Source organism: Bos indicus x Bos taurus, chromosome 10 (assembly GCF_003369695.1).
Source record: "Bos indicus x Bos taurus breed Angus x Brahman F1 hybrid chromosome 10, Bos_hybrid_MaternalHap_v2.0, whole genome shotgun sequence".
In the NCBI taxonomy this organism is placed as follows: domain Eukaryota; kingdom Metazoa; phylum Chordata; class Mammalia; order Artiodactyla; family Bovidae; genus Bos; species Bos indicus x Bos taurus.
This window is the reverse complement of record NC_040085.1, coordinates 80,516,908-80,544,154: the sequence shown is the minus strand read 5'-3', so window position 1 is coordinate 80,544,154 and position 27,247 is coordinate 80,516,908. Positions and strand designations below refer to the sequence as shown.

At 44.8% G+C, this 27,247-nt stretch overlaps 1 protein-coding gene across 1 annotated transcript; it reads right to left on the bottom strand.

Annotated features, from left to right (window-relative positions):
- Positions 1–380: 380 nt before the first annotated feature.
- Positions 381–22,320, bottom strand: BATF (basic leucine zipper ATF-like transcription factor). Its single transcript, XM_027552471.1, has 3 exons — positions 22,028–22,320; positions 19,616–19,720; positions 381–944 (listed from the first exon to the last, which is right to left on the bottom strand). The coding sequence occupies exons 1-3, from the start codon at positions 22,088–22,090 to the stop codon at positions 735–737; spliced, it is 378 nt and encodes a 125-aa protein (XP_027408272.1). The 5' UTR covers positions 22,091–22,320; the 3' UTR covers positions 381–734.
- Between the last annotated feature and the right edge of the window lie 4,927 nt (positions 22,321–27,247).

Genomic DNA, 27,247 nt, shown 5'->3' with positions numbered 1-27,247 from the left:
GTCCCCAGGGCTGGCCGTATGGACGGGGCTGACTCTGCGCAGTCCTGTGAGAGGTGAGTACCAGCCTGAATGACCATCCCACTCCACCGCACCAGCCGTTCTCTCCTGCAGAAAATGACCCTAGAACCGTTTAGAACTGACAATCTAGAAAGCATCATACAATGAGGCATGGAAAGTGGGAGATCACATAGAGGCGATTTGGGGAGGGAAATGATGGAGATGCCTAGAGGGGAAATTGAAGATGCTTTGAGAAAACCCAGCTTCCCAAGTAGATGAACAAGCCGTGGGAAAGAGCCGAATGAGCAGAGTCTCCAGACCTTTAAGGGCTCCTGAGTCCAAGAACCAAAAAAATGACAGAACTTTAGGTTTCAAGCCCTTGCCAGATTGGTTTCTTTTAAGACATTTATTTAGAAAAATAACCCTGCCCTACCCTGCTCCCTCTGGATCACGAGACTTGGGCGTCATGCTTGACCCATCACTGGGTCGGGCCTCCCAGCCAGTTGAAGGTCCAGGCCCCTGGCGGCGTGTGGCCATGCTGCAGGCGCTGCACACACATCCAGCTGCCGCGCGTTCCCGTCCCCGGGCTCTTGATCCTGGGGTCCGGCCTCGGCCTCTGGCTTTCTGGGCGGCGAGAGGGCGCTGACGGAGGACAGCTGTCTGTGTGCTCCTCCCGAAACCCCGGGAGCAGCTGAAGACGCAGGCTCTGCTCTCTGCTCGCCCTCCCTTGGGGGAGCTCAGGGCTGGAAGCGCGGGGAGCTGACGTGAGGCTGGTGGAAGGCGTGGGTGCTGTACACCACCTCGGGGGGCGAGGGCGCGCCGGGGGCCAGCACAGAGCACAGGGGCTCGTGGCTGCTCAGCACCGAAGTGAAGTACTTCATCTCTTCCGTGAGCTGCTTGATCTCCTTCCGCAGCGCCGCGTTCTGCTTCTCCAAGTCTTCACTCTCCTGTGAGCAGAAAGGATGGACATTGCAGGTTACTCTCAGGGCGCAGGGGAAGATTGGGGGGCGTGGAGGAGGCAATGGGAGTTCCGCATTAGATTTCCACTAGTACGGCCAGGCAGGGCATCGGTGACTTTTTCTGCACATGCAAGTGTGTGCACGCGTGCGTGTGTATTTGCACGTGTCATGTGTGTGGATGGGTGCGGTGCTGTGTGCTGTGCTTAGTCCTGTGCTGTGCTCAGTCGCACCCGACTCTTGGCGACCCATGGACTGCAGCCCCTCAGGCTCCTCTGTCCATGGAGATTCTCCAGGAGAGAATACTGGAGTGGGTTACCATGCCCTGCTCCAGGGGATCTTCCCAACCCAGGGATCGAACCCAGGTCTCCAGTGTTGCAGGCAGATTCTTTACCATCTGAGCCACCAGGGAAGCCCATGCATCTGCATAAATACATGTATATTTGTACATGTATATGCATAGCTGTTTAGATCAAACCATATGAAATTGCTGATATTTATTTTGACCTCGGAAAATGGCTGTTGCATTTGGTCCCAACTAACAGAGATGTGTGTGTGTGTGTGTGTGTGTGTGTGTGTGTGAAGGCATGTGTGAATTGCATTAGTGTGCTCCTTTGCGTGCAGGTACATGCATAGGTCTCCATAAGTGTATATGAGAGTTGAGAGTGGCAAGTGCATGTCCAGGCCAGTGCATGACCAGCTAGAGCTGGAAAAAATGGAAAACAGTTTGTGAGACTGACTTATACCAATTTCACTCTTTTCTGCTCTGTTACACTGGTGTGTTTGCCTAAGGTTCCCAGCATTTGCATTTAGTCTTATGAATGGAGTCCTTGGTTAACTGTCTACTTCACCCAGATTCTAGAACGTTTGGGGTCTTCTAAATGATAAATGGTCAATCTCCAGCAGAGTTCTCTCTCCGGCAGCTTGTCCTGTGGAACTCTGGGTGTGACCCAGCACCTGTGCTTTGTTTCCAGAAACATCTTTACCCCTTGCTTCAGGGAACCATCAGATACATGCTAATCAGAAAACCTCAGGACACCCTGGTGGTCCAGTGGTTAAGAATCCGCCCTCCAATACAGGGAATGTGAATTCAGTCCCTGGTTGGAAAACTAAGATGCTGCAGAACCCCTAAGTCTGCATGCCGCAACTAGAGAAGCCTGTGCGCTGCAACTAGAGAGAAGCCCACATATGCCAAAACAAAGACTCAGCGCAGCCACAGAAATTTTAAAAAGAAAGACTCAGGGTAAAGAGCTCTGACTACCGATCACATCATTAATTAATCAACAATTACACCCTGGTAATTAGCATTTACTGGAAAACAATCCCACCTTCAGAAAACCAGGGGAATTGCATTTCCAATGTGATTTTAATGTTCACATTCTTTGACTCAGATAGATCGTCTTTGCTAATCATTGGTACCCACAGAGGAAGAAAAAATGGCACTGGAGATGCAAATAAATTACATTTCTGTTCAAAAAGTGACCTAATATTTGGATTCTAGGTCTTATTTTTCTTGTTCTGTTTCACTTAGCTTGTTTTCCAAGCTTGCCATGACATTAGAACTAATCTGAGGGCCTGATAAAAATATAGTGCCAGGCACTTCCTGAAATCTAGAGGTTTGAACTCAGTGAGTTTGGGATTTGGGGTTTGAATTCTGGGAATCTGAATTTTTAACAAATGCCCCAGATTATTCTAATCACCAAACAAGTTTGAAAACAATAGCTAGTAATGTTAAATGTGATAATAAATGTGTTCTAACTATCCAAGCACTTATTAAGTGCCTGGCATGGAGTATGAACTCAAGTGCTTATTGATTGGCCGCCTGATGACATCGACCGATGGATCAGAAGTTGACTCAGAATTACAGTAGGCAGTGAGCAGATGTGTGATAACTTGACATTTAAAATTTGCTTTAGAAAACCAGCTTCAGGTTAATGAGAGAGTTAGTTACTCTGCCGACTGCCCTAAGCCCTGCAAATGGGAGTTCTTTTGAAGTGGTAAGGAGAACGTGGCCTTATCCATCAAGGCAGCTTCCGGCGGTTTGTACAGGACAGACGCTAGCGTGCTCAACCTCAGCCTGGCATTTCCTGTGTGTGGCCCGGGGCTAGAAAATGTGTCCAGGTTGATACAAAGGAAAACCCCATCTCTAAAACAGGGTGGGGAGATGGGATACCAAGAGCCACGATGGTAGAGACAGGGGCACTGGCTGCTGCTTCTGCAAGGTGTGACCGGCTCATTCATCTCACCATTTGGTTATTTCCGGGCACATCCCAGAGAGAGGGCATCCCCTCTCTTTACCAAAAGGTAAGATAAAGCAACACATGAGACTGGGGGGCGTTGGCAAGACGGGAACTGGGGGCCGGGAGTCCTGGCCCCTTCCTCTAGCCCTTTTCCTCGCCCCCTCTGAGAGTTTCCACTGGTGACAACATTTACTGTAAGTTCTGTGCTCCGAAGAGCCTGGGCAAACCCCGAGGCAGAAGGGAGGGGCGGGGTAGGCGGGCCGCAGGGACCAACCGCTCTGACCTGCTCTCCGCCCAGAGGCCAGCCGGCTTTCGGGAAGTGACAGCGGGCTCTTCCTCCCTAAGCCAGCCCTGCTGAGCTCCAGCTTTGTCCTTTCCTTCTCCCTGCCCCCTGGGAGATCCCAGAGCTCTAGGGGAGTGTTCAAAACCACCATGGCCTCTAACTAGAAAACAACCAGCTGCGACAAGAAACTCGTCTTTACCTTGGGAAGCAAGACTGTTTCCTGCCAGGGCCCCAGAGAAACCTGCACTGCCAGCCCAGGGGCCCTGCAGCCAGCCAGACACTTCGCAGAGGAAGAGCCTGGCTTCCCTCGCAGAAGCAAGCGGCTGATCTAGGGCTCTCATCCCCACCTACCCCTGCCCGGCCTAGGTCCACTCTGACCCTCCCTGGGTCCCAGCATGCCCTGCAAAGGGTTCACACAGGGACACTGGCTGAGGGACACCTGGGAGCAGCTCTCCACCCAGAAGTACCATGATCACAGCCCCCCTAACTTCCCCCTGAATTCCCAACAGGGCCTGGAAACCAAGAACTCAGCAAGGGAAAAAGGAAAGTAACATTTAGAAAGTAAATTTTAGTTTCTAATGTATGTGTCTTCTCCTAATGTGGGGGGGCAGGGCTGCCCTTGGGCTTCCACATAACCTGCTTTTTACTTTTGGGAATACATTTAGATCCTTTAGGCTCCTTGCAATAACCCTTTGAGGTAGCTATGTAAGGCCAGCCCTTATCATTGTCTCCATTTTACAGATGAGGCCAACTGAGACTCTGGGAGAAACCTATTGCACAAACCCCCTACTCCCATCCCTAAAGGAGTACAGGCTGGTGGCAGCAGCTGCTGAAACAAAGAGCTATAGATTCACCTAGAGACACTTATTTTCTAACTATCCCTTCCCCCACCCCACCCCTGACCCCCGACACCCATAAATTGGTTCTCTAAGTCTGTGAATCCGTTTATGTTTTGTAAATAAATTCATTCGTATAATCGACATGTACACACTGCTATATTTAAAATGGATAACCAACAAGGCCCTACCATATAGCACAAGGAACTCTGCTCAGTGTTATGAGGCAGCCTGGATGGGAGGGGAGTTTGGGGGAGAATGGATACAAGTATATATACAAGTATATGTATGGCTGAGTCCCTTTGCGTCCACCTGAAACTATCAACTAAACATTATTTATCAGCTCTAGTCCAATACAAAATAAAAAGTAAAAAAATAAAAATAAAAAGACATATTTTTCTTGGAGGTCCAGAAAGTTTGAGTGGGTGACTGATCCAAAGGCCCAGAACCAGGCAGATACAGAGCAGGGCTGGGCTCTCGGCTTCTCCATCTTCAGTCCTGTGCTCCTTTTAGCCCACCCACTGCTTCTCCTGAGAGACTTGACGACTCAGGATCTCTGGAGTCACTAAGATCACTAGCCTTCTAAGAGAAAACTGGGTCTTGGTTTGGTGATCCTTCAAGACAACACAAGAACCCTGAGTCGGTCATACTCTTCCAAACACAGAGCTGATCATCACCTCCTGCCCTGAGCTGGGATGGAGTCTAATGTGCAGCTACTCTATGAGAGGGTTGACTTGGGGCCAGACCATCCCCAGACCACAGCGTGGTCTGGAATACATGGCAACGGGGGTCGGGGGGTGGGGGGCTCCATCAGGTAACAGTGGACAGGGGTCTTGGTCCTGGCTCTGGCTGGGTGACTCTCGGTGACATCCTTTTCCTCTCTGAGCCGCAGTTGCCTCACTTTAAACTAGGAAGACTGGACCAACACAGTGATTCTCAATCTTGGTCACACACTAGGATCAGTGGGATCCCTGGAAAGTTTTACTGATGCCTGATTCTGATTTAATCAGGCTGGGGTGCACCTGGGCATTGAGTTGTTAAGGGCTCCCCAGGGGAGTCTAATGTGCAGTGAATGTTGAAAACCACAGGATTAGAAGCCCAAACCCTCTCTAACTTTCAAATATTTCAGATTTTAAATTGACTACCTGTGTATTAGCCAACTAGAGCCTCTAACTGTTTGGAAAGAGTAGTTGTGTGTTGGAACCAGAGGTATGTAGGCTCAATGTATATGAGATAGGTAGTAGAAACCAAAAATTTAAAAGACTAATCCAGTTTGAATTAATAATGACTAACATTTTTTGGGCGATACCATGTGCCAAGTACATTACAGTTACCATTACATTTAATCTTTGCAACAACCCTATGTGGTAGATACTGTTACTAGCCACATTGCACAGAAGAGGGAAATCTAAGGTAGAGAGAAGTTTAGTAACTTGTTCAAGGTCACACAGCTTGTCAGCTGTAGCACCAGTACTTGAACTGAGACTGTCTGCCTTCTGAGCCTGTGCCCACCATCCCCTGTTGCCTTTGAAGTCTGTTTAAATCTTATGATATCTGGTAATTATCTCCTGTGAGGCCTCAGCCTGGTTGACTTTCCTATTTCATCTTCCCTCTCTTCCCGCCTCATGCAAATTGAGATGCTAATGTTCACAATTCACCCTCACCTGTGAGGTTACTTGGTGCCGCCCTTACCATGAACCACAAGCAGTTTGGGGGTGGCTAAGGAGGAGGCTTCTTGGGGGTGTGGGAACATTCTGGGAAATTCCCTAGTGGAGGGGCCAAGCAGGGGGTCACTGTAGAGTGCATCAATGATGGGGAATCCCCAGGCAGGTCCCTTCCCCACAGGGAAGCCAGTTGGGACTGAGGCTAAGGACTAACTCTAACCCAAGGCTCTAGCGGGGACTCTCCAGGCCTCCTTTGCAGGGCTTGGAGCGTCTTCCTGCCAGGTCTGGTTTAGTGCCTTGACCTTCTCCTTGAGTTTTCTAATCACACTTTCCAGAAGGGTGAAAATAGTCCCTGTGTTTTTCTCCTCAACAGAACCTACAGTTATTGGTAGGGTGACCTTTCAGCTCCCACCCACACTTCAATACGAGAGTGGTGTGTGAAGCTCACACCCAGCTCTTGGTTCAATCCCCAGCAGTCTGCAACCCCCCCACCCTCCCAGGCAGAACTAGGCTGGAGCCCACCATTCCTGGAGAAGTCCATGAACGGAGAGATAGGGCACGTCCCAAGCCATAGTGGGATCTGTGCTATGTCTCCCACCAATCCTGGGAAAATAGCCCCACTCCTGTTCCTCACCTGAGGAGGAGAGAAGAATCACTAAACCACAGGTCTTTGCACTGAATTCTGGAGAAATCTATACTTTTGAGCCTTAAAGCTGAAGCTCCAGGACTGTGAGCACCTGGTCATCCAGTGATACTTAACCACATCAGCCACGCCCCTCAGGGCCCTGCCCTCTCTTCTGTTCCTTGGCTTTCAGGACCATGACTTCATTGATCTCATATATGAGAAACACTATAAGATGGCTCACTCAACGTCTATCCAAACTCCTTATCCCTGCTTTCCTCTAGAGAGGCTAGGAAAAGAATTCCTCAATTACCCAGCTTCCCCTGCAGCTAGATAGGACCATGTGACAGATTCTGACCAATGAGACATAAGCAGAAATACAGGGAGGGAGAGGATGAAGCTTCGCTTCCCCGGGGATAAAAGGGAAAGCCTCACCAGAAAAACGCTAACCTCTCTGGACACAGATTGATGCCTGGAGATTCAGGAGCCATCTTGCAGCCTTGAGGATGAGACCCCCCCATCCTGAGAATGACTGCCCAAGAGAGAGAAGGAGGTTGGTTCTTTGATGACATTCTTGTACTATCCCTGGTCTGTCTACTTCTGAACTTCTTATTTGAGAAAAATCTAAAATACAAATGACTTGTTGATGCCTCTGCTGGATAGTTTTTCTATAACTCCTGACTGATACCTCAAGTTAGAAAGGATATCGTCCAGTTTTGAAAAACAAACTAATAATTTCCATCAACATCAAGGTCTGAACTGTTTTCTTTGGTTTTGTTTTAAGCTCCAGGTCTCTGGGACAGAGTGTCTGGGTATCTACTCACAAATTGCCCCAGATTCACTCCACACATTCTACCACATGCATCAGACAGGCTTCTAAATGTCACCACTCCCTGATTCTCAGCCCTGGCTGCACACTGCAGTTTCCTGGAGAGCTTTTTTTTTTTTTTTTTTAAATCTTGATTCCTGGATTTTACCACTGAGAGGTTCTAATTTAGTTGTTCCAGACTGGGTTCAGGCATCAAGATTAAAGAAGTACTTGCCAGGTGAGCTTAATGAACAACCAGCTTGAGACGTATGTTCATAGTAGATTCTTCTTGAAAATAATAAAACAATATAAATATATACAGTTTGATGTTAAATTTATGATATCATATTTATATATTTACTTATATTTTGTTTTATTAAATGTATTTATTGTGTAACATAGTATAAATAATATAAAGAACTTTAAAGAAGGAAGAGGATATTTCTAAGTCAAAATTTTTTCTAAAAGTAAATGGCTATTTAAGGCGAAGAGTCTTATAGTTGGTGAAAATTTCAAGTGGCCCAGAATAGTTCACTCTTATAGAAAGGCAAGAGGTAGAGGACTTATTGGAATCTCACTAATGATAACTTCATCAAATTATTTGTCCTATGGATTGTTAAGCTCGGTGAGGACAGGAGCCATCCTTGTCTTCACTGTTTCATCCTCAGTGAAGGACAAAACACGGTCTGGAGTGAAAGACAGTGTTTTGTCCTGGGACTGTGCCTGGCACACAGTGAAGTGATCAGTAAAATCATGTTTCTTGATTGCCAACTTGGAGTCTGTAAGAATTTACCAAAATCTGAAACCTGCATTTGAAGAGTCTGCTAAATTTGTGATATCCATGAAATTTCCCAGGGAGTGTTTAACCAAGCATTTAAGTACTTTTATTGCTTCTGCATTTAACTCTAGAAGAGTTACAAATGAGTGTTTGGTGGTGGTTTAACCGGTAAGTTATTTCTGACTCCTGTGACCCCATGGACTGTAGCCCGCCAGGCTCCTCTGTCCATTGGATTTCCCAGGCAAGAATGCTGGAGTGGATTGCTGTTTCCTTCTCCAGGGAATCTTCCCAACCCAGGGATCGAACTCTGGTATCCTGCATTGCAGGTGGATTCTTTATCAACTGAGCCATCAGGGAAGCAGATTCTTTTTTTTTTTTAAGGCCTGCTTAGCAACATTGTTGTTCCCCAGACTGAAGCTGTGGAGTGGAGGCAGCTGAATTACAGCACTGTCAGAACCCTGCGTGCAATTTCCCTGGCCTCAACTTGACCTGTCCCAACTAAACGAAGCAAAGGAGACCTGACCAACTGTAGTGAAAAAGCCAGCCAAGGAAACAGCGTTCTTAAAGTTTGTATAACCAACTGGAAAGAAGGGCATACGTTTTCATATATGATCTACTTCTGATATCTTCATGTGATTGATTTATAGGAAAATACTGGCCTCTCTGCATTAAACAAATAAAATCTTCTCTCCAATGCAAAACTGACAAATGCGCTATTGCTTTCTTTTAACATTTGCTCTCACATTATTTCTCAAACAGCCCAGTGAGATGTAATTGCTTTACATTTTGTGGATTAGAATTTAGGTTCAGATATATCTGCCCTCTCCCTGTCCCTACTGGATTTGAAATCATTTTACTGAGGACCCCACCCCCACCCCATCTGGTTCCTGCTTCCTGGGGCACAATGGCCTTTTTTCCTGAGTTCCTCTTCTTGAGCTCACAGTCCTGGGCCCCACAAGGCATCTTTCTGACCCTTGACAGGCCCCACAGAGTTTGGCCTGAAGGCTCTGCAGATAGCACTCTCTCCTGAGATCTTCCCAGGCTCCTTCCCATGACTCATATTTGATTTCAGATGTCAGGCCCTCAGAAGGACCTTCCTTGACACCATTCCCAGCCCTGTCCTTAAGTCACTGTTAACACTGCACCATTTGCTTTCCTTTGAAGCCCTCCTCACTTTGTGTGATTAGTGAGATAGTAAATAACAATTGGTCAGTTGATTTTCCAGTGTGACTTCTGATTGAATGTAAGGTCCCTGAAATCAGGGACTTGGTCTTGTCCCTGCTGAACTCTCATCACCTAGGGAAAAAAAAAAAAAAAAATGCCCATAGGAGGCATTTCATATATACTTATACAGCAGAAAGAATCATTTCTGTCAACATGAGCTCCAGTACTAGGAATATGGCCTTTGTTTTTGTCATTTTCTGGACTACTGCACCCTCTTAGCAACAGGCATATTTTTTGTGTCAGCTGAGTAACTGGAAAATATTTTAGTAACAGGGTCATCTCATGCAGGAAATTGCCTTCTAGCACCAGGAATCTAGCCCCCTCTAGTTGGCTCTGAACTTAATCTTTACTCGTGAATTTCCTAAGCGCCTTAGGTCTCCTCCTTGGTTCCCCTCAATCTAGTGTGACCAGATGTTTACTGGGACACTCCCAGTTCATAGTATTGTCCTCGTGTAATTTTTCACTAGTGGCTCTTTTCACTCTCAAAAATGTCCCTGTTTGGAAGATAAATTATGAGATCTTCTGCCAAAGGCTTTCTCCTAAATTCTAACTCAGGGATACCCTCACTGTTCTCATCCTCTGTCCACAAATAGACCACTCAGGGTCTATTTGATCATTTTCTTATGTTTTTTAATAAAAAAACATACAATATAAATATATTAAAGATATATTTTTAAAAAGTATACCCACCCATGATTCTAGTCCTCTAAACACAACCCTTTTCATTTGTACATGGTGCCATCTTGTCCTTTGTAACAAATAATAGCAGCCAAAATGTCCAGCATTTTTGTAAGTGTGACAAAATTATTATGACAGAAAAGAAAAGACAAATTTGTATATATACTTAGAGTATACTTACAAAATCACCATAATTATTATTTTAATGGCTACATCAACAAACAGATGGTCCACAGTTTACCTTATGTGGTTTTCTATTGCTGGAGATTTTGGTTGCTGTTGTAAATAATGGTGTAGTGAACATCTTGCAGTCCTTGGTTAGTATTTTTATAAAAGGTTGTGTAAGATATACAGTGTCATCGGCCTTGAATGTATATATTAATTATTACAACGACATTGTCGGGATTTAGGTGTTGTAATTTTAGGTGATTTTTTTTTTTTTTTTTGGCCTTTCTGCGTGGCACTGGGGACCTTAGTTCCCCAATCAGGGATCAAACCCATGCCCCCTGCAGTGAAAGTTCAGAGTCCTAACCACTGGACTACCGAGAAAGTCCCAAGTGTTGGAATTTTAAATAATTTATTTTGCTAACAAACTTTTGGAAAGTTTCTTAATTTCATTATAATGTTACAAGTTATTGATTACTAAGAAGAAATAAATTTCTATATATATATTCCCTAGTATAGCATTCTCAACCAAGGAAAATTTTGACCCCCCAGGGAACATTTGGGAAGATTTAGAAATATTTCTGATTTTCATAACCAGAGGGATGAGGTGGTGCTACTGGTATCTAGTGGGTAGGTTTTAGATTTTACAGTGCTGGAGACCAACCCCCTCCCACACACACAACAAAGAATTGTCCAACTCAAAACGTCAATATTGCCGAGGCTGGGAAACCCATGGTGTGTATTGTTTTCACAATCAGAATAGAAAATTGGGCTATGTTCATTTCAGTAGGAAAAAGCATTACGTAAGCTTTCTGTTCATAGCCTTTGCCCACTTACCTACTGGCATCTTGAGGTTTTTCTTAAAAAGGCTGTTCTTTCTATACTGTAAGTATTAAATCTGAATTTATTTAATTTGACAGAAATATTCCCCTAGTATGTCATTGTCCTTTTGATTTCGGATTACACCCTTAAGATCTTTTTTAAAATAAATGAACTTTGACTTCCCTTGTGGTCGAGTGGCTAAGACTCTGAGCTCCCAATGCAGGAGACCCGTGTCCAGTCCCCTGGTCAGGGAACTAGATCCCTCAGACCCAGCACAGCCAAATACATAAATAAAATAATGGAACTTTTCAATTTAGCCCCTTTTAACCTGGGACTCTCTGCCTTTCTGGTCTCTTACTATGTGGTTGGGCTCTGTTGCTGAACAGCGTCTGGACTGTTCACATGTCCCGGTTAATGGCCTACTTCTTAACTCACCCTTTGCAAAAGGACGTGTGAGAGCAACACCATCTGCAGAGCAAAGTCCTGCTCAGCAAAGTGGCACAAAAACAAAAGCAAGTGGTGGGAAGGCAAGAGGTTTCGTTTCTTGGGTGTCCTTGAGGAAGACAGCAGCGTCCTCAACAGTAATACACACAGCAGGGTGACCTGGAGCAACTCTGAGTTTCTTTTTAATTCTGCGATTCCATCAAGAAGGGGGCATGACCACAGTTGTGGTTAGTCCCTCTACGAACTCCCGTATGGACCCATGGCAGGGTCCCCTACAGGTACTCCGCATTCTGAAGGGGACTTTGTCTTGTGGAACCAATCTATGGAATCCCTCTAGGACTCGGGGGGCCTGACTGAGTCCTACAGAGGAAATGGAGAAAACCCCAGAGCAGCTTGGGGTTTGGGGAGACTCCCTCATCCTTTCCAAGAGAAAGTAGTTTGGTAGCCACTGAAAACAGCTTCATGAAGACTTCAGCTGAGTGGGTGCCAGCAATTTCTGACGGGGGCATGTAATCGCTTTCAGACAGAAATTCCTTATACTGCCGAATACGCCTGCTGACCATAACCACACTGACCGCTTATTAGTAGGACAAGAAGTTAGCGGGGTGTGAGTTCCTCTGTGTGTTTTTCCTTCCCAAATGAGAATCGTCAAACTTTTATTACAGATTTTTAAAACAGTACACATTTATTATAATAAAAAGAACTACAGAAAAGTACCAGGAGTAAGGTGACTTATTCAAATCTCAACCACATAGAAGAATCCACGGTTAGCATTTTGAAGACTGTTCTTCCAGACATCTCTTTATGCATGCAAACATGCCCCCAAACCACAACTTTTACATCAAGAGGATTATACTCTGCATATTCTTTGTCACTTGCTTTGTCACTCAATGCCATGTCATTAACATCTTTCTGTGTTGATAAATACAGATTCACTTAGTCACTTTTAGTGCTAGCATAGAATTCTAGTGTATGAATGGTCATAATATACTTATCTCCATAGCTGGGCATATGTCCAATTTTAGAGTATTGATAAAGTGTATGCTGCTGCTGCTGCTAAGTCTCTCCAGTCGTGTCTGACTCTGTGCGACCCCAGAGACGGCAGCCCACCAGGCTCCCCCGTCCCTGGGATTCTCCAGGCAAGAACACTGGAGTGGGTGATAAAGTGTATACTGTTCACAAATAATGATGAATTGGCCATCTTTGTGCATCATTGTTTCTTCAAACTCCTGTAGGTGGAATTGCTCCACCAAAGAGCAGGATGTTAATATTTATTGCTACACCGCTTTCTTTAAAAACGGTCTCAATGGCTTTGATCTAGTGCTTACTTTCTCAGCTAGGCCTAATGGTGGAGGAGAAAAAGTGTCAACTTTGGAGGATGCTGCTTAAAGAACAAAAGAATAAAATTCAGGAAGGGGTTCAAGGAGGATCAGTCTTCACAAGAGTCCAAAGGAAGAGGCTGTGTTGCCTAGTGGTTAGGAAGATGGGTTCTGAAGTCAGACAGACCTAGTTACAAAATGTACGACCTTGGACAAGTTACTTAACCTAATATAGGAATGACAAAATAAGGTTTTTGTGCAGATTAAACGAGACAACTGCAGGTAGAGCACATAATGCACAGTGCCTGGTATATAGTTGTGTGTTCAATTAATATGTTTTTAATAAAAAGAAGTTCAGAGCAGTAAAGGCATAAGAGAAATGTCCTTTCCATGGATAGTTCACTGATTTTACACTGAACTTCTTTAGGCTGGAACCAGCAAGAACATTCTTTCTGTGGTTTTCATTTTGCTTTATTTTTTTTTTAACCTATGACTTCTCTATACCAATAAAACTTATGGTATAATCTCCTAGAGGGAGGAAAAAAAAACTGATAGAATGAAAAAGAACCATAAACAGCCTTCTTGCATGGCCCTTACCAGAAGACCAAGAACAACACTCTCCTCCTAAGGAGGCCTGGGAAGTGAGCATCTTTGCTGAGCTTTGCTTCTTCCATTACTTAATTTTCCTCCAATTATAAAAACTTTATTTCTCACAGCATCAGCTTAATTTCAGACATAATTTACCCTCCTGATATTTGCTATATATGACATTAAAGATCTACCCTGGGCCTGTAAATCTTTCTCTCTTTTTTTTAAACTAGTATGAGATCTTCCACACTAGAGGCTGCCCCAGGCAAACACCTATCCCTCCTCCAATCTAAGGATCTGAAGTTCCAGCTTCCAGATCTGACCCTGTAACTCTGCTTTGCTTCCAGTTCCATCCTCAAGGCCAGATCTGACTTGTCAACATCATAGCTCTGGGCTAATACTACTGCCTCTCCATCGCCTCCTCTACTTTGAGCCTTTTCATGAACACAGCTTCTCAACTGATCTCAATTCTCTTTCCCACTGACCTGGGACACAGACTCAAAATCCTTCCTGCTACAAGGCACCAGAGTATCCGACAATTACCAAGATAACCACACAAATGAAACTGATTCGCTGTCCCTTACAGTGGCTTGTTTAGTGCTGGAGACCTTAAGATTACTCATTAGAAATCCCAATTGACTGTTGTCCCGAAGGACTGAGATATTTATGCACGATGTTCAGGGATAACACATCACAGTGGAAGACTATTCAATGTTTGAGATCAAATTAGAAAAGAAATCATTCTAATGCACATGTAATAATGATCTATATTGGGAATTTAATATCTATATTATATAAATAAAAGCACATAATAAAAACATCCAAACTATATAAAAAAGTAGAAAAACACAAAGTATCTCTCTTCTGCTTTAGACCTTTTGTCCTACTTTCAGAAATATGTATCATTAGCAATTTTGGGGGAAAGCCTACTTGAAAATTTTTAAGCTTATATGCATATGCACATATATGTTTTTATTTTCGTTAAAAATATGCATAGAAGAAAACTATACTCCAGACTCATACTTATTCACTTAAGAGTATAGAAGCTTGATAATCTTTTCAGAGTAGCACATTCAGATTTAACTTGTTATTTTAATACCTTCGTGGTATTCCACCGAATAAACCAACTCTAGTTTATTGAATGAGTCTCTTACTGACCATTTAGCTTGTTTCCTGTCTTTGCTATGACAAGCAATGCAGTGAGGATTATATCTACATGTACATAATTGTGTAATCCGTGAATATGTTTGTAAACAGATTCCTAGATGTAAAATCGCCAAGTTACCGTGTGTGCACACTAGTAACTTTGGACATGGTCAAATTGCTCCCTAATGGAGTTGCACCAACTTATGCTTCCAATACCTGCTTCACCATCATCTTGGCAACATGGTCTTTTAGCAACATTTTCTGTCTTTGTCAGTCTGGCAGAGAATGTAACTGTTGCTTTAACTGTTGTTTTCCTAATGAGGTCTAGCAGCTTTTCCGTATTTATTTGCCATTTATTTTTCTCTTTCTATAAATTGCCTATTCTTCTTATTATTCATTTTTTTTTTATTTTTTAGATCATTTTCTTATTCATAAGGGCTCTCGTATATTAAGCAAATATGCCCTTTTTTGGTCATATGTGTTGCAGGTATTTTTCTCAGTCTTCACTTGCTTTTGATTTTGCATATTAGGTACTTTGAACTGTATAGACATTTTCACTTATGTATAAAATACGCTTTTTATTGATAAATGTGTATCAATCTTTCCCTTTATGGCTTCAGGGTTTTTCATTTTACCTGGAAGACTTAATTCCAAGATAAATGTTTTTAATGCTAATTCTTCAAATTTCTTTAATTTTTTCTATATTTAATCTATATGCATTGTAAAAGAAGTGAAGACTCTAGCTTTTTTTTTTTTTTTCCTCAGATGACCAACCAGTTTTCCCAACACAATTTATTGAGTACTTCATTTTTCTCTTGTTTCAAGTGCCATCTTAGACATTTTGCATTTTTACTTGTGTCTTAGGAACTAACACAAATTTGAGTCTATTTGTCTTTGAGTCTATTTGTATTTGGGTCTCAAATTTGAGTTTGTTTGGAGGTCTACTTCTATGTTCTATTCTGTCCAATATTCTATCCTTTCCACATTGTTTTGATTTCTATATTTATAATTCACTTTAATATTTTATTCAGCTAATTGTCTCTAATTACCCTCTTTTTTTAGAATTTTCCTAGAAATTCTCACATGGTTATTTTTCACAAGGTATTTATAATATCTAATTTAATTTCCTCAAATACTCAGAAAATCCTATTTTATTGAGATCACATTAAATTAGATAAATTTCTAAATTAACTTAAGGAAAATTGCTATCTTTATATGAGACATATTTTTTCAATTATTTGAAATTTTAAAAATCACCTAGAATAATTTTGAAGCTTAAAAAAATTAAGCTTCAAATTTTTTTGTTAAATTTATTCCTTCTTTCCATTTGCTGTTCTTGGTATTGTAAATAGAATCTTTCTTTCTATTAAATTTTTTAATCTAATTTGCATAAGAAAAGTTATTACTTTTTGTGTTAACTTTGAAAGCTGACTGGATTCTTGTTATTTTTAATAGTTTTTAGCTGATTATCTTAGATTCACTTATTACTTTTGAAAGTGAATGGCTCAAGATATGACTTTCTCCTTTTTAATCAATACCTATTCTATGCCTAACGGACTCTATACTTGACCACGGGAGAAAATGAACTGAGTGTGCGGAGTGCTGTGTGAGACACCAACCAAATGAGAATTAAAACAGAATGTGGGGGAATTCCTTGGTGGTCCAGCGGTTAGAACTCTGAGCTTCCACTGCAGGGGGCACAGGTTCAATCCCTGGTCAGGGAACTAGAATCCCACACGCCACGAGATGCAGCAAAACAAACAAAAAGACAGAACGCGGATACTGTTGATATTACGCTTATGAAAAGGAGCTCCTCCTGATCTGGCTTATGTGAGTGGTAGTCAAGGCCAGAGATGTTATCACATTGGCATGAGGTTAAACCGCTTGTTGAAAGCATCAGCTTCCCTACTCCGCTATTTTAAAAGCAATCTACACACAGAGTGTTGATGCGAACCACTTATAGGATAGATACTGAAAATGCTAAATAATAGGTATTCCTCTCTCTCACTGGAGAAACAGAATAATTTTTTTGCTATTTTAAGAGAAATAATAGTGACAAAGTTGAAACCAAGAAATCAGTTGTTACCCCAGCATCTAAGAGGCTAGCATACTAATACAAAGGCGGTCCTTATTTAAGACCACAGTACTTTCTAAACCCTGGTCTTTTACATCTTGTTAGGTGAGTCCTATGGCTGTGTCTTCCGGCCAGAGAATGGTTCCAGAGCCTCAACGTGTGGAGACAAGCATGGAAAGGAATCGAGGACAAACCACCCACCCAACCCTAAGAATGCTGGTGATAAATAGAAGGCTTTCTACCTGAATCACAAACATGATTAAGAGGATAATGGATGCAGAAGATGGGTGATTATTGTCTGAGAGGAAATGAACATTTCAGATCACAGTCAAGCTCTCTGTTTGACGGTGGCAGATTTGTATGTTGCTGCCAAATTTCAGATCACAGCCAAACCCTCTGCTTGATGGTGGCAGATTTATATGTTGCTACCAAAAGTTTCTGCCCAAAGTCAAGAAACATAAGTCACACTGGTTGCAACACTCAGGCTTGCTGTATAAACTCTGAGGTGTTCTACTCACTGGTCAAAAAATGAAGGTGAATGCCATGGTGCTCAGAAGAAAGGAGTGGGGAGGAGTCTGTGTCCAGGTATGGCAAAGATGAGAACATTCTAGAGACTGAGGCCAGGGTTTTGAGTGTGGACATGGTGACTACATGACTTGGGTCTCCATGGAGCCCCAAACCCCAGAGCGTATCTTGGTATAGTCTTGACTAGTATAATCAGATGGGCTATATATCTTCTGGCTCAAACTCTTTTCTTGAAAAGAGAGGCAGCAGAGTCAGTGTTGAAAACCTTGCCATAGCAAGGAAGCATGCATATCACCCTCACTGATATGTCCCCAACGAGTTGAAAAAAGACCAGGGGGTTGAGTTCCCAGGGAGACAGTGGCACAGCTCGAGTTAGGGAAGACTCCTCTGCTCCTATCGGGAGGTAGAGGGCTCTCCATCACTAGGCGTGACAGGCATACTTTGGGGATCATGTCTAGAGGGTGTTGTAGAGATTCTTGAGCATCAAAAGTGTGTCTGAACTTTCCAGCCTTTAAGAAATCTTTCAGCCCTGAGATCCTGTGGTTTATATATAAATATAAGTTCAGATGCATAAAACTTTAGCTGTAGTCATCTTGTTTCTTATAATGATAACTCTTATTATACTTAAAATTTTTGAATAGTTATGATATGCCTAGGAGGACTGAGCTTGAGCTGTATATTATATGCACTCCATCTATGAGGTAGTCATTGTCCCATTTTCCTGATAAGGGAACCGCAACTAAGGGAAGTAAAGGACATCTCTGCAGTCTAAGGTGGGTCATACAGACAGTGAATGGCAGAACTGGGACTCACACCATGTCCTTATGACGGCGGCACTGCTGAGCAATACATAATTTCCTTTTTAAAAAATATTTCAAACTTATAAAGCCTATAGCAGATTTCCAGTTTCAGAACATTGTCTACTTATACCAAAAGATAGACTTTATCCTTACTAATTTTATTTATTTGTTCATTTGCTTGTTCTAAAGAATACTGAATAAGAATCAGATGCTGATGGAGGCAAAGTGAGCAATCATAGATTTTTCAAGCCTAAAAGAGTAAATTGGAGTGTCATGAGCCCCTAAGCCATGGTGAAATCATGGAGAACATATCAGCAGCAGGGCCACCACCAGCTTAACATTTAGACTACTGATCACAATTACCAAAGAGAACAGGCTTAGTGTTCATTCATTCTTTCTTTCAACAATTATTCATGAGTATAAAACTACGTTAGTATGCATTGGAAGACATGTTGAATACGTTTCAAATAAAACACGAGCAACCAATCAGAGATCTTCACACTACCTGCTCTCTGCTTCCTTACAAAGTTAAAAAGGGTGTCTTTTAACCTAAAACTGCACCTTACTTTTCCTTGATGGGATTAACACAGTTATTCTTTAACTGACCAGTTACCAGGCTAATCTTTCAAGTAAACATAAGCATATTCATTTTTGATGCCAATTCCCCTTTTTATCATTGGAATGAATTCCCAGGATGCTAGGGGTCTGGGAATGGTGTGGGGTCGGCGGAAGCACGGGGAAGGATGAGAAAGGACAGTGTTGCTAGAGGAAGGGCTGACGGGATAGAAGAGAAAGGAGCTAGTGGAATAAGGGTTGATTGAAAAGGAGCAAATTAAAGGGCAGGGTGAAGAGAGGCAAGGTGGTAAGGTGAGGGAGATGAGAAGACTTTTCTGTAAGAAGCACACAGCCACGATTTGTAAACACTGACCAGAATCTTGTGCTGCTGAAAGAAATGCAGTTCTGATCACCCAAGTCCCCTGCTCAAGCCAGGGGTCAGGGCTTCCCTAGAAAGTGCAAGACTGCAGGCAACTCAATCAGGATGGTAACTGTGCCAGATACATGCACTTGCAACTGTTATCATTCACAGGCCATCTTGGGATACCATCAAAACAGAAATTTTGAAATCAAACCTTAATAATGTTCAGAAAAGAAGTTGTGGGGTGCAGCACCCTGTGGACCTCATTGTCCCAAATGCAGGGCCCGGAGTGGCCACCCCGCTGGCCTCCCAGGGGATGGGACTATATACATGTGTTCCTAGCACTGTGAGATGACAGACCCTCCCAAAGCACATAACACCTTCTGAACTGCTCCCAAAAGCAGTCGTGACTTCTGCTGCCTGGGTCCACGCAGAATGGAGCTCTCTGAGGGTGTCCCATCCCTGAGCAGGTGGATCTGCCTTCCACCAGCCTCTGGGCTGCCACACTCAGCCCCTTTCCTCCACATGCCATCCTGGGGCTCGTTTCTGTTTCAGCCTCCTGGCCCATTTCCTGCGACAGAATCACTCCACCTGCATCCCTCACCCCTCCACTGACACCCCACACGTACGTCTCCACACAGGCAGACTCAAGGCTCCGTCCCGGTGTCCCCAGGTTGGTGGGGAGCAAAGCCTACAGCCCGAGAGGATGAAAAGAGGTCTGAACACTCACCAGGTGGAGGGTGTCGGCTTTCTGTGTCTGCCTCTGCCGGCTCTTCTGGGCGGCGATGCGATTTTTCTCCCTTCTCTGAACCTTTCTCACATCATCAGATGAGTCCTGGGGAGCAGAGATGATGAAAATTAGGGGAGTCTACACCTCTCTTCTGAGCTGAAGCCGCCTCTCATGGTGTTTGGTATCCTGCTGTCCACCCTTCCATTTCTTCATCGTTATTTGCCTGTCCACACCCTGGTGACCAAAACGCTGAACCCAAAAGGGAACTCTTCCCCACACTCTGTGAAACTCTCTTGTGTCTCTGTAGCTTTGGCCAGAAGATACAGGAAGAGAGCAAAAGAGCTTGAGGCCTCAGGAGGGCTGTATTTGGAAAAAGATGGTTAAGGCGATGAAGTATGTTTCATCACCTCTCCTGTTCAGGGCTGCTCCACCCTTACTCTGTTACTTCTGGCCTAGAACCTTCTTGTTTTTGTTTTTGTTTTTGTTTTTTTCCTAAAATGTTGTTGAGCACTCACTATGTGCTTGCTTCTGTGCAAGTGTTTTTCCCTGAGGTGCTCTTGTTGAACCCCCTGATTTGGTGAAGTTGATGTGAGTATTTGCATCTTACATGGGGGAGTGAAGGCTCAAAGAGCTTGCCCAGGAGCTCACAGTACTCTGGCAAGTTGCACCCTCGAGTGCTGAGTCTGATGCCTCTCCAAGCCACTCCCTCACCCACTACCAACTACTTCTTCCCTGGTGTGACCCCTTGGGGCTTCTGTTTCCTACACCCCCACCCCCGCCCCAGTATGAGGTCCCCATCCCAGATCTGCCTCTTTGTCCCCTGCATTCCCTTCCTTACGCTCAGTGTCCCTGACATCCCCCAGGATGCCCTGAGCACAAGCCCTAGTACAAATTGGAGACCAGGAACAGTTTTAATGATGGAGATGACCTGGCCCTGGCAGGTAGGAGACGGGTGCTTAGAAGGACCCGGGACCTTTGGTGTCATCTGAGTGCCTCCCACAGATGGGCGTGTGCTCTACTTGGGCAGAAAGGTTAGCTCTAGCTTTGCCCAGACGCTACAGGATAAGTGTAGAAGTTTGACCGAAGCCCTCCTGCACCCCCAGTTCTGTGCCATCTCACATCCCTGCAGGCTAGCGGGACACAGTTCCCAGGACAAGAGTCTGCCCTCCCAAGCATATGTCTCACCAACGGGCCCAGTACTTCCAGGCCATTGCAGTCAGAAGGCAGTGGGTTAGATAGGAAGGAAGTGCTCTTCCTCTCAGGGGTTTGGGGAGCCGGGTTACCATGAAAGCCGTGAGTAATTTCCTTCCTAAGAAGAGCACAGACTTCCAGGCGGTCTGAACAGCTCGATTCGGTCTCGAGCCGAGGACTGGCTTGTCTGTCCTCTAGAGGTCTCCACGAGGGCTCCTTCCTACCTGCCTCTCTTCTGTCAAGTACTGATGACAGAAGCTGTGGTATAAGTTTGTATACTTTTATTCGGGCTGCAGCATTTTCAATGCCCTCTCGGACACCCGTGCGAAGGAAAGAAGGCAGTTTTTAAACCCCGAATTGGAGAAGACATTGTCCTCCACCGTTGTACTGGATGATCAGGGAGAGGGCTTCCTGGGGAGAGGGCTGTCAAGGAATGTGATGAGGAGAAAGCCCCGGGAGATGGGAAGCAGCCAGTATGCTCGTGGTGTTTTGTTTTTTTTTTCTTTTCTTTGAGCAACCCTCAAGTTGAAAATTTTTGAGTTGGAAGTTACAATCTTAGACACCCAGAATCTCCACCCTCACCTCTCTAGTTTCCCCAGAGCTGAGCTACAAGGGAATAATTTCAAGTGCCCAGAACCATCTCCTGATTCATTTCTTTCCTCCTCCAGCCCCCCTTCCCCCCTCCTGTGCCAGCAACAGGTTCTGTGCTAGGAGGTAAGATAGATCCTTCCAAGCTGGCCTGGGGTCCTCCTCCTAACTTGCCTCCCCCAACCCCATCCCTTTCCTCTCCTCTTCTGCTGGCTGTCTCCTGGGCAACCATCTAGCTTTCAGGGTGTGCGTGCCCTCAGCCCGCATCAGTGCTCCACCCCACTCACTCTGCTACAGCCTTGGAGAGAGGTAGACTCTCTCTTCTGAGAGACCAGAGTTCTTTGGTGCCCATTCCCCTCGGCTTCCTAGAAAGCTTCCTGGGATGGGACCCCAGGTGAGGTGAAGGCGATGGGTACCATTAGGGGACACGGAGAGCATCCTCTGCCAGGAGGGGCGGAAGGATGAGGGTCTCCGCCTGAGACGCACGGCTTCCCTGCAGCCCTTGAGTCTAACAGGATGCTCCGGCCATCTCCTGGCCCCTCAGCATCCCTGGGCAGAGGCCCAGGAAGCCTGACCCTCTTCCTGCTGCCCCGGAGAATCAGGAGGGAGGAGGAGGGAAAGGCAGGACTCTACCTGTTTGCCGGGGGGTGGAGAGCGGCTGAAGCTGGAGTCGCTGCTGTCGGAGCTGTGAGGCATGGCCGCAGTCTTCCGGGCTCTCCACACAGCCCCAGGCGCCTCGGGGCTCTCCTGTCACCAGCTGGCCTCCCTTCCTGACTGCTCCCCCCAGGCCAGCAGCCCACCCCCCTCCGCAGGGCCCTCCTCTGCCCGCCTTGCCGCTGCCCCTGACCCCTGCGTCCTCCTCGCTCCGGGGTGCAGAGGCTCTGCTCCCCACAGGGACATGTCGCTTGCCCTGGGGCTCGCGCCCTCTCTCTTGTGGTTTCTGGTAACGCGCTGAAAGTCACATGGGCGGAAACTTAAGTTAGAAGTTAAATTGAGAGAAAATACATATCTGGGAAAAGACCCACAGAATTATTTGAAAGAAAGAAAAGACAAAAAAAAAAAAAAAAGATACACAAAACCCCAGATGCCTTCCGACAGTTTGAAAGGCAGAACAGCTCACTTCAATTGATGAAGATAAAAAGAGAAAAACAGCCCAGGGAGGGAAAAACCCCAGCCAGAATTAGCAAGTCCGTCTTCTGTCAACATGGGCAGAAAGGAGAGGACAGCAAGGAAAGAGTTTCCATTGTCACCCGACTTGATTTTTAAACTGAAATGAAAGCAACGGGCTGGGATTTCTTTCTGGTTTTTCAGCAAAGTGGCTGCCTGTCCTGTCTTGCGGGGGGGCCTTCTCTGTCTCTCCTGCCTTGGGGTGGGCTGGGGTGAAGGGACCCAAGGGCTCAGACCTTTCCAGACAGACAGAAGGGGTGGTGGTAGGTCTGAAAGCCACAGGGGCTAGCCTGGAATCGATGTTCTAAGCATTTATTCATCGCCTATGCCTCTTGGCAGGTGCTCTCTCTAGAGGAAAGATGCTTCCTGTGTTGAAGGTCTTTCAGGGGATCCGGGTCAGCCTGGAATCTTAGTGATTCATGAAGGTCCCAAGGTCAGAGCCCAGAGTGTAGGAACAGCTGAACACACACACAGCCACAGAAATGAGCACTGTACTTGGAGTTGAAATAATCAGGATTTGAAATCTCCCTCTATCCCTTAGTATGTCTGTGGCCTTGGATAGCTTACTCATTTATCTGTAAATGAAGGGTGATAAAATCTTCTCTGCCTACCTCTCAGGGCTGTTTCAAGAAGCAAATAAAAATGGATTACAAAGCCCCAGCAGACTGTAAACTATGCCATGAAGACAATTGGTTGAAGCGCCACTTGACCTGTTACATACATGTTTGATAAGTTCTCAATAAGCAATCCCCCCCCGAATCCCCCACCTAGGCATTCGAGCTTTCAAAAAATGTCTTGTCTTATTCCCCATACGGCTCCAAGCTAAGTATTTGCCTTGCTTAGTCCTCACTGAAAGGAAGTATGGCCCCTGAGGGATGCTGTGTCCACTGGCTGAATTTCTGCCCTAAGACAAAACTGTCCTAGAGGTAAATTGAGCAAAACAAAATCCCTTCCCCCATGGAAGTTGTTTTTGAGTGGGGGAAGCAGACTGTAAACAGAGCAGTTAACATTTAGCACAGCAGAAGGTGACAAGGGGCATGGAAGAAAATAAAGCAGGTATGGGGTGGGGAATTCAGGGGGGTCAGTGGGTTGCTGTTTCTGCAGGGTGGTTGGAAAAGGCCTTCCTGAAAGGGAGACAAGTGAGCAGAGCCCTGAAGGGAAGGAGGGAGTGAATGGTGTGGGTGTCTAGGGGAAGAACATTCCAGCAAGGACCTGAGGTGGGAGAGGAACAGCAGGGAGGCCAGGGGAGCTGGAGTGAAGAGCTGTGAGTGGTAGGAGGTGAAGTCAGTGACGTACCAAGCATTTACATCGGCCTCGGAGGCCACTGTTAGGATTTTGGCTTTTGTTCTGAAAGAAATGGGGAGCTCCCAGAGGACCTGCCCTCCCACTTGGACGCTGTGATTCTCTACCTCAGCCACTGTCTGTTCCCAGCCCTCATCTAACTTAGTAATTATTTACTTTGTTTTCTCCGGGTGTTCCCTCTTTGGAAGGTGAGCGCCATTTGTGAGTTTCATTCAACAAGTGTTTATTGAGCACCTACGCTGTCCCCAGTTCTAAGTAAGGATATAGTTAGTATTTTGACTGTTTCTCTGAATGAGAGGTGAATCCGTTTGTTTTGCTGCATGACAAACCACAAAAAAAAAAAAAAAAAGAAAGAAAGAAAGAAAGAAATCTCAGTGGCTTAAAACAACAGCCATTTAGTCAGCTTTCAGTGAGAGGAACATCTGGAATATTCCCCCCGGGAGCTGGGGGGTCTCAGCAGGACCTCATCTTGTGTCCTCATATACCTGTAGGTTGGTTGATCATCGGCTGGTCTAGGACCATCTTGCCCAGGACAGTTCCACGTCCTGTGCCCTCATATACCCAGTAGGTTGGCTGATCATTGGCTGGTCTAGGACAAACTTGTCCAGGACAGTTCTGCTTCACATGGCTTCTCATCCCTCAACGGGCTCTCCCAGGCTTGTTAACACAGCCATTCAGATTCCAAGAGGAAGGCTAGAAGCATTCAAAGCCTCCTGGGGCCCAGATTTCCCACCACGGTCCTTCTGCCACATTCTATTGGACAAAGACAGTTACAAGGCCAGGTCAGATGCTCTGGGTTGAGAAAGAGACTTCATCTCTTGATGGGAAGAATTTAAAGAATTGTGGCCATGTCTGTGGTCTCCCACAGATGAGGTTTTAGAGCAGGAGTGATGAGCTCTAATTTAGGGTTTTTAGTTTTTTTTTTAATCTATTTATTTAGTTTTGGCTGCACTGGGTCTTCATTGCTATGCACAGGCTTCCTCTAGTTGTAGCTCATGGGCTGTAGAGTGCAGGCTTAGTAGATGTGGGACACGGGATTAGTTGCCCCGAGGCCTGTGGGATCGTCCCAGACCAGGGATCGAACCTGTGACCCCTGCATTAGCAGATGGATTCTTAACCACTGAACCACCAGGAAAGTCCCTAATTTGAGTTTTAACAGGATTTCTCTGGAAGCAGTTGAGATTTAGTGTAGTGTAGAGGAACAGACGGAAGTAGGGAGGCCAGGTAGGATTCCAGCATTGGATTAGTGCAAGAATCCAAATAAAAAATATTGGTGACAGTGACCAGTGAAGTAGTGATGAAGGTGGTGAGAAGTGGGCCATGTGATAACGGAGGACTGTGTCTCTCTTATTTACAATTATATACCCAGGGTGTTACTGGGTCAATCAGTCTTGTCCAACTCTTTCGTGACCCCGTGGACTGTAGCCCACCAGGCTCCTCTGTCCATGGGATTTCCCAGCAAGAATACAGGAGTGGGTTGCCATTTCCTTCTCCAGGGGATCTTCCCGACTCAGGGATTGAACCCACGTCTCCTGCATTGGCAAATGGATTCTTTACCACTGCGCCAACTGGGAAGCCCACACCCAGGGCATAGTAGATGCCTAAGAAATAGCTGTCAATGAAATTAATGTCTGAATAAATTCCCAGAGAACTTTGCCTATAACTTATGGCTCTTATCATGACCACCTTGTCCTGCATCTTTTCTCACTGTTAGTGTACTGAAAGCTCTGTAAGGATAAAAGCTGGCATGTTTGTGTTTCATTCAGTTTAATTTAACAATGATTAATGCCACTTGTGGGGCTTCCCTGGTGACTCAGATGGTAAAGACTCCGCCTGCAGTGCAGGAGACCAGGGTTCTATCCCTGGGTTTAGAAGATCCCCTGGAAGAAGGCACAGCAACCCACTCCAGTATTCTTGCATGGAGAATCCCCACTGATAGAGCAGCCTGGTGGACTACAGTCCATGGGGTCGCAGAGTCAGACATGACTGAGTGACTAGCACACACGCAATGCCTATCATATGGCAGAAATTGGAAGTCTGAGTAAGGCAGAGACCCCCCAGCCCCATAGTAAGAAGGGAAAGAAGTCCAATAACCAGAAAGGCTATCAGAAGTATAATAATAATGTAATAATTGTAATAATGTTCAGGTGAAGTTCTTAACTCTTTAAACTTTCTACCATTCAACAGTGTTTTAAACACTTGTTATGTGAATGACTGCTTTATTCTGTGGTTCCAAATCAATATACTGCTTTAATATTCAACAGAGACTAATGATGATAGAAATGAAAAATTAGCTCTCATGAAGAAAGATGGTCTCCTTCAATAGTAATGATTATTAATTATTTTTAAATATTTAAGATGAAAGAATAATAAACACTTGATATCTACCATTAAGCTTAATAATAAATAAGATGAATAGAACTGAAGGCCCCTATAAATCCTTCCCTAATCCTGTTCCCTCTCCACCCAGATAAGGGTTATTCAGAATGTTGTTCTTATCATTCTTACATGTTTCTCTTTATTTGAACCATATCTGTATGTATACCTAAGTAATACATGGTGCTGCCATGCATTATTTTTAACTTCTTACATTGTCAATATTTTTACATTTAATTTCTAGTTTTTATTACACAGTATCTGAATGGTCACAGCAAGACTTGGAATATTGGCATTCCCACTGAGGTTATTCTGCACAGTATCTGAATGGTCACGACAAGACTTGGAATACTGGCATTCCCACGGAGGTTATTCTGGAGAACACTACAAAGCCACCAAGTGACTGATGTAAAACAGCTCAGTCAACATCAGCCCAGCCTAAGGATAATGCTAAAAGGTAGCTTTCTTGCTGGCTCAGTGGTAACGAATCTGCCTGCAATGCAGGAGACGCAGGTTCAATCCCTGGGTTGGGATGATCCACTGAAGAAGGAAATGGCAACCCACTCCAGTATTTTGCCTGAGAAATCCTATGGACAGAGAGGCCTGGTAGGCTACAGTCCATGGGGTCACAAAAGAGTTGGACATGACTTAGTGACTGAACAACAACAAAGCATTTGCAAGACACTTAAATCCCTTATGCTGACAACTAACATCTGTCAGTCAGAACATTTGCTGGTTCTTTCATGGTCCTGGTACAAATTAGAAAACAGTGCCACCTCTTGGTAGGCAATCCCAGGCCAAAAGGCATGGACTGGTGAACCCCTATCTGACTTACCGTCAGGGCTCTTGTGCAGTAAACAGTCCAGTACCCTTGCTGTGTCTCACTTCCTATGTGTTAGGCACATAAAATGACTCATTTAATCCTCACAACAGACACAGAAGCTAAGTAGAGTTGACCTTTGAACAACTCAGGGGTAAGGGGTGCCGCATATAACTTTCAACTCTCCA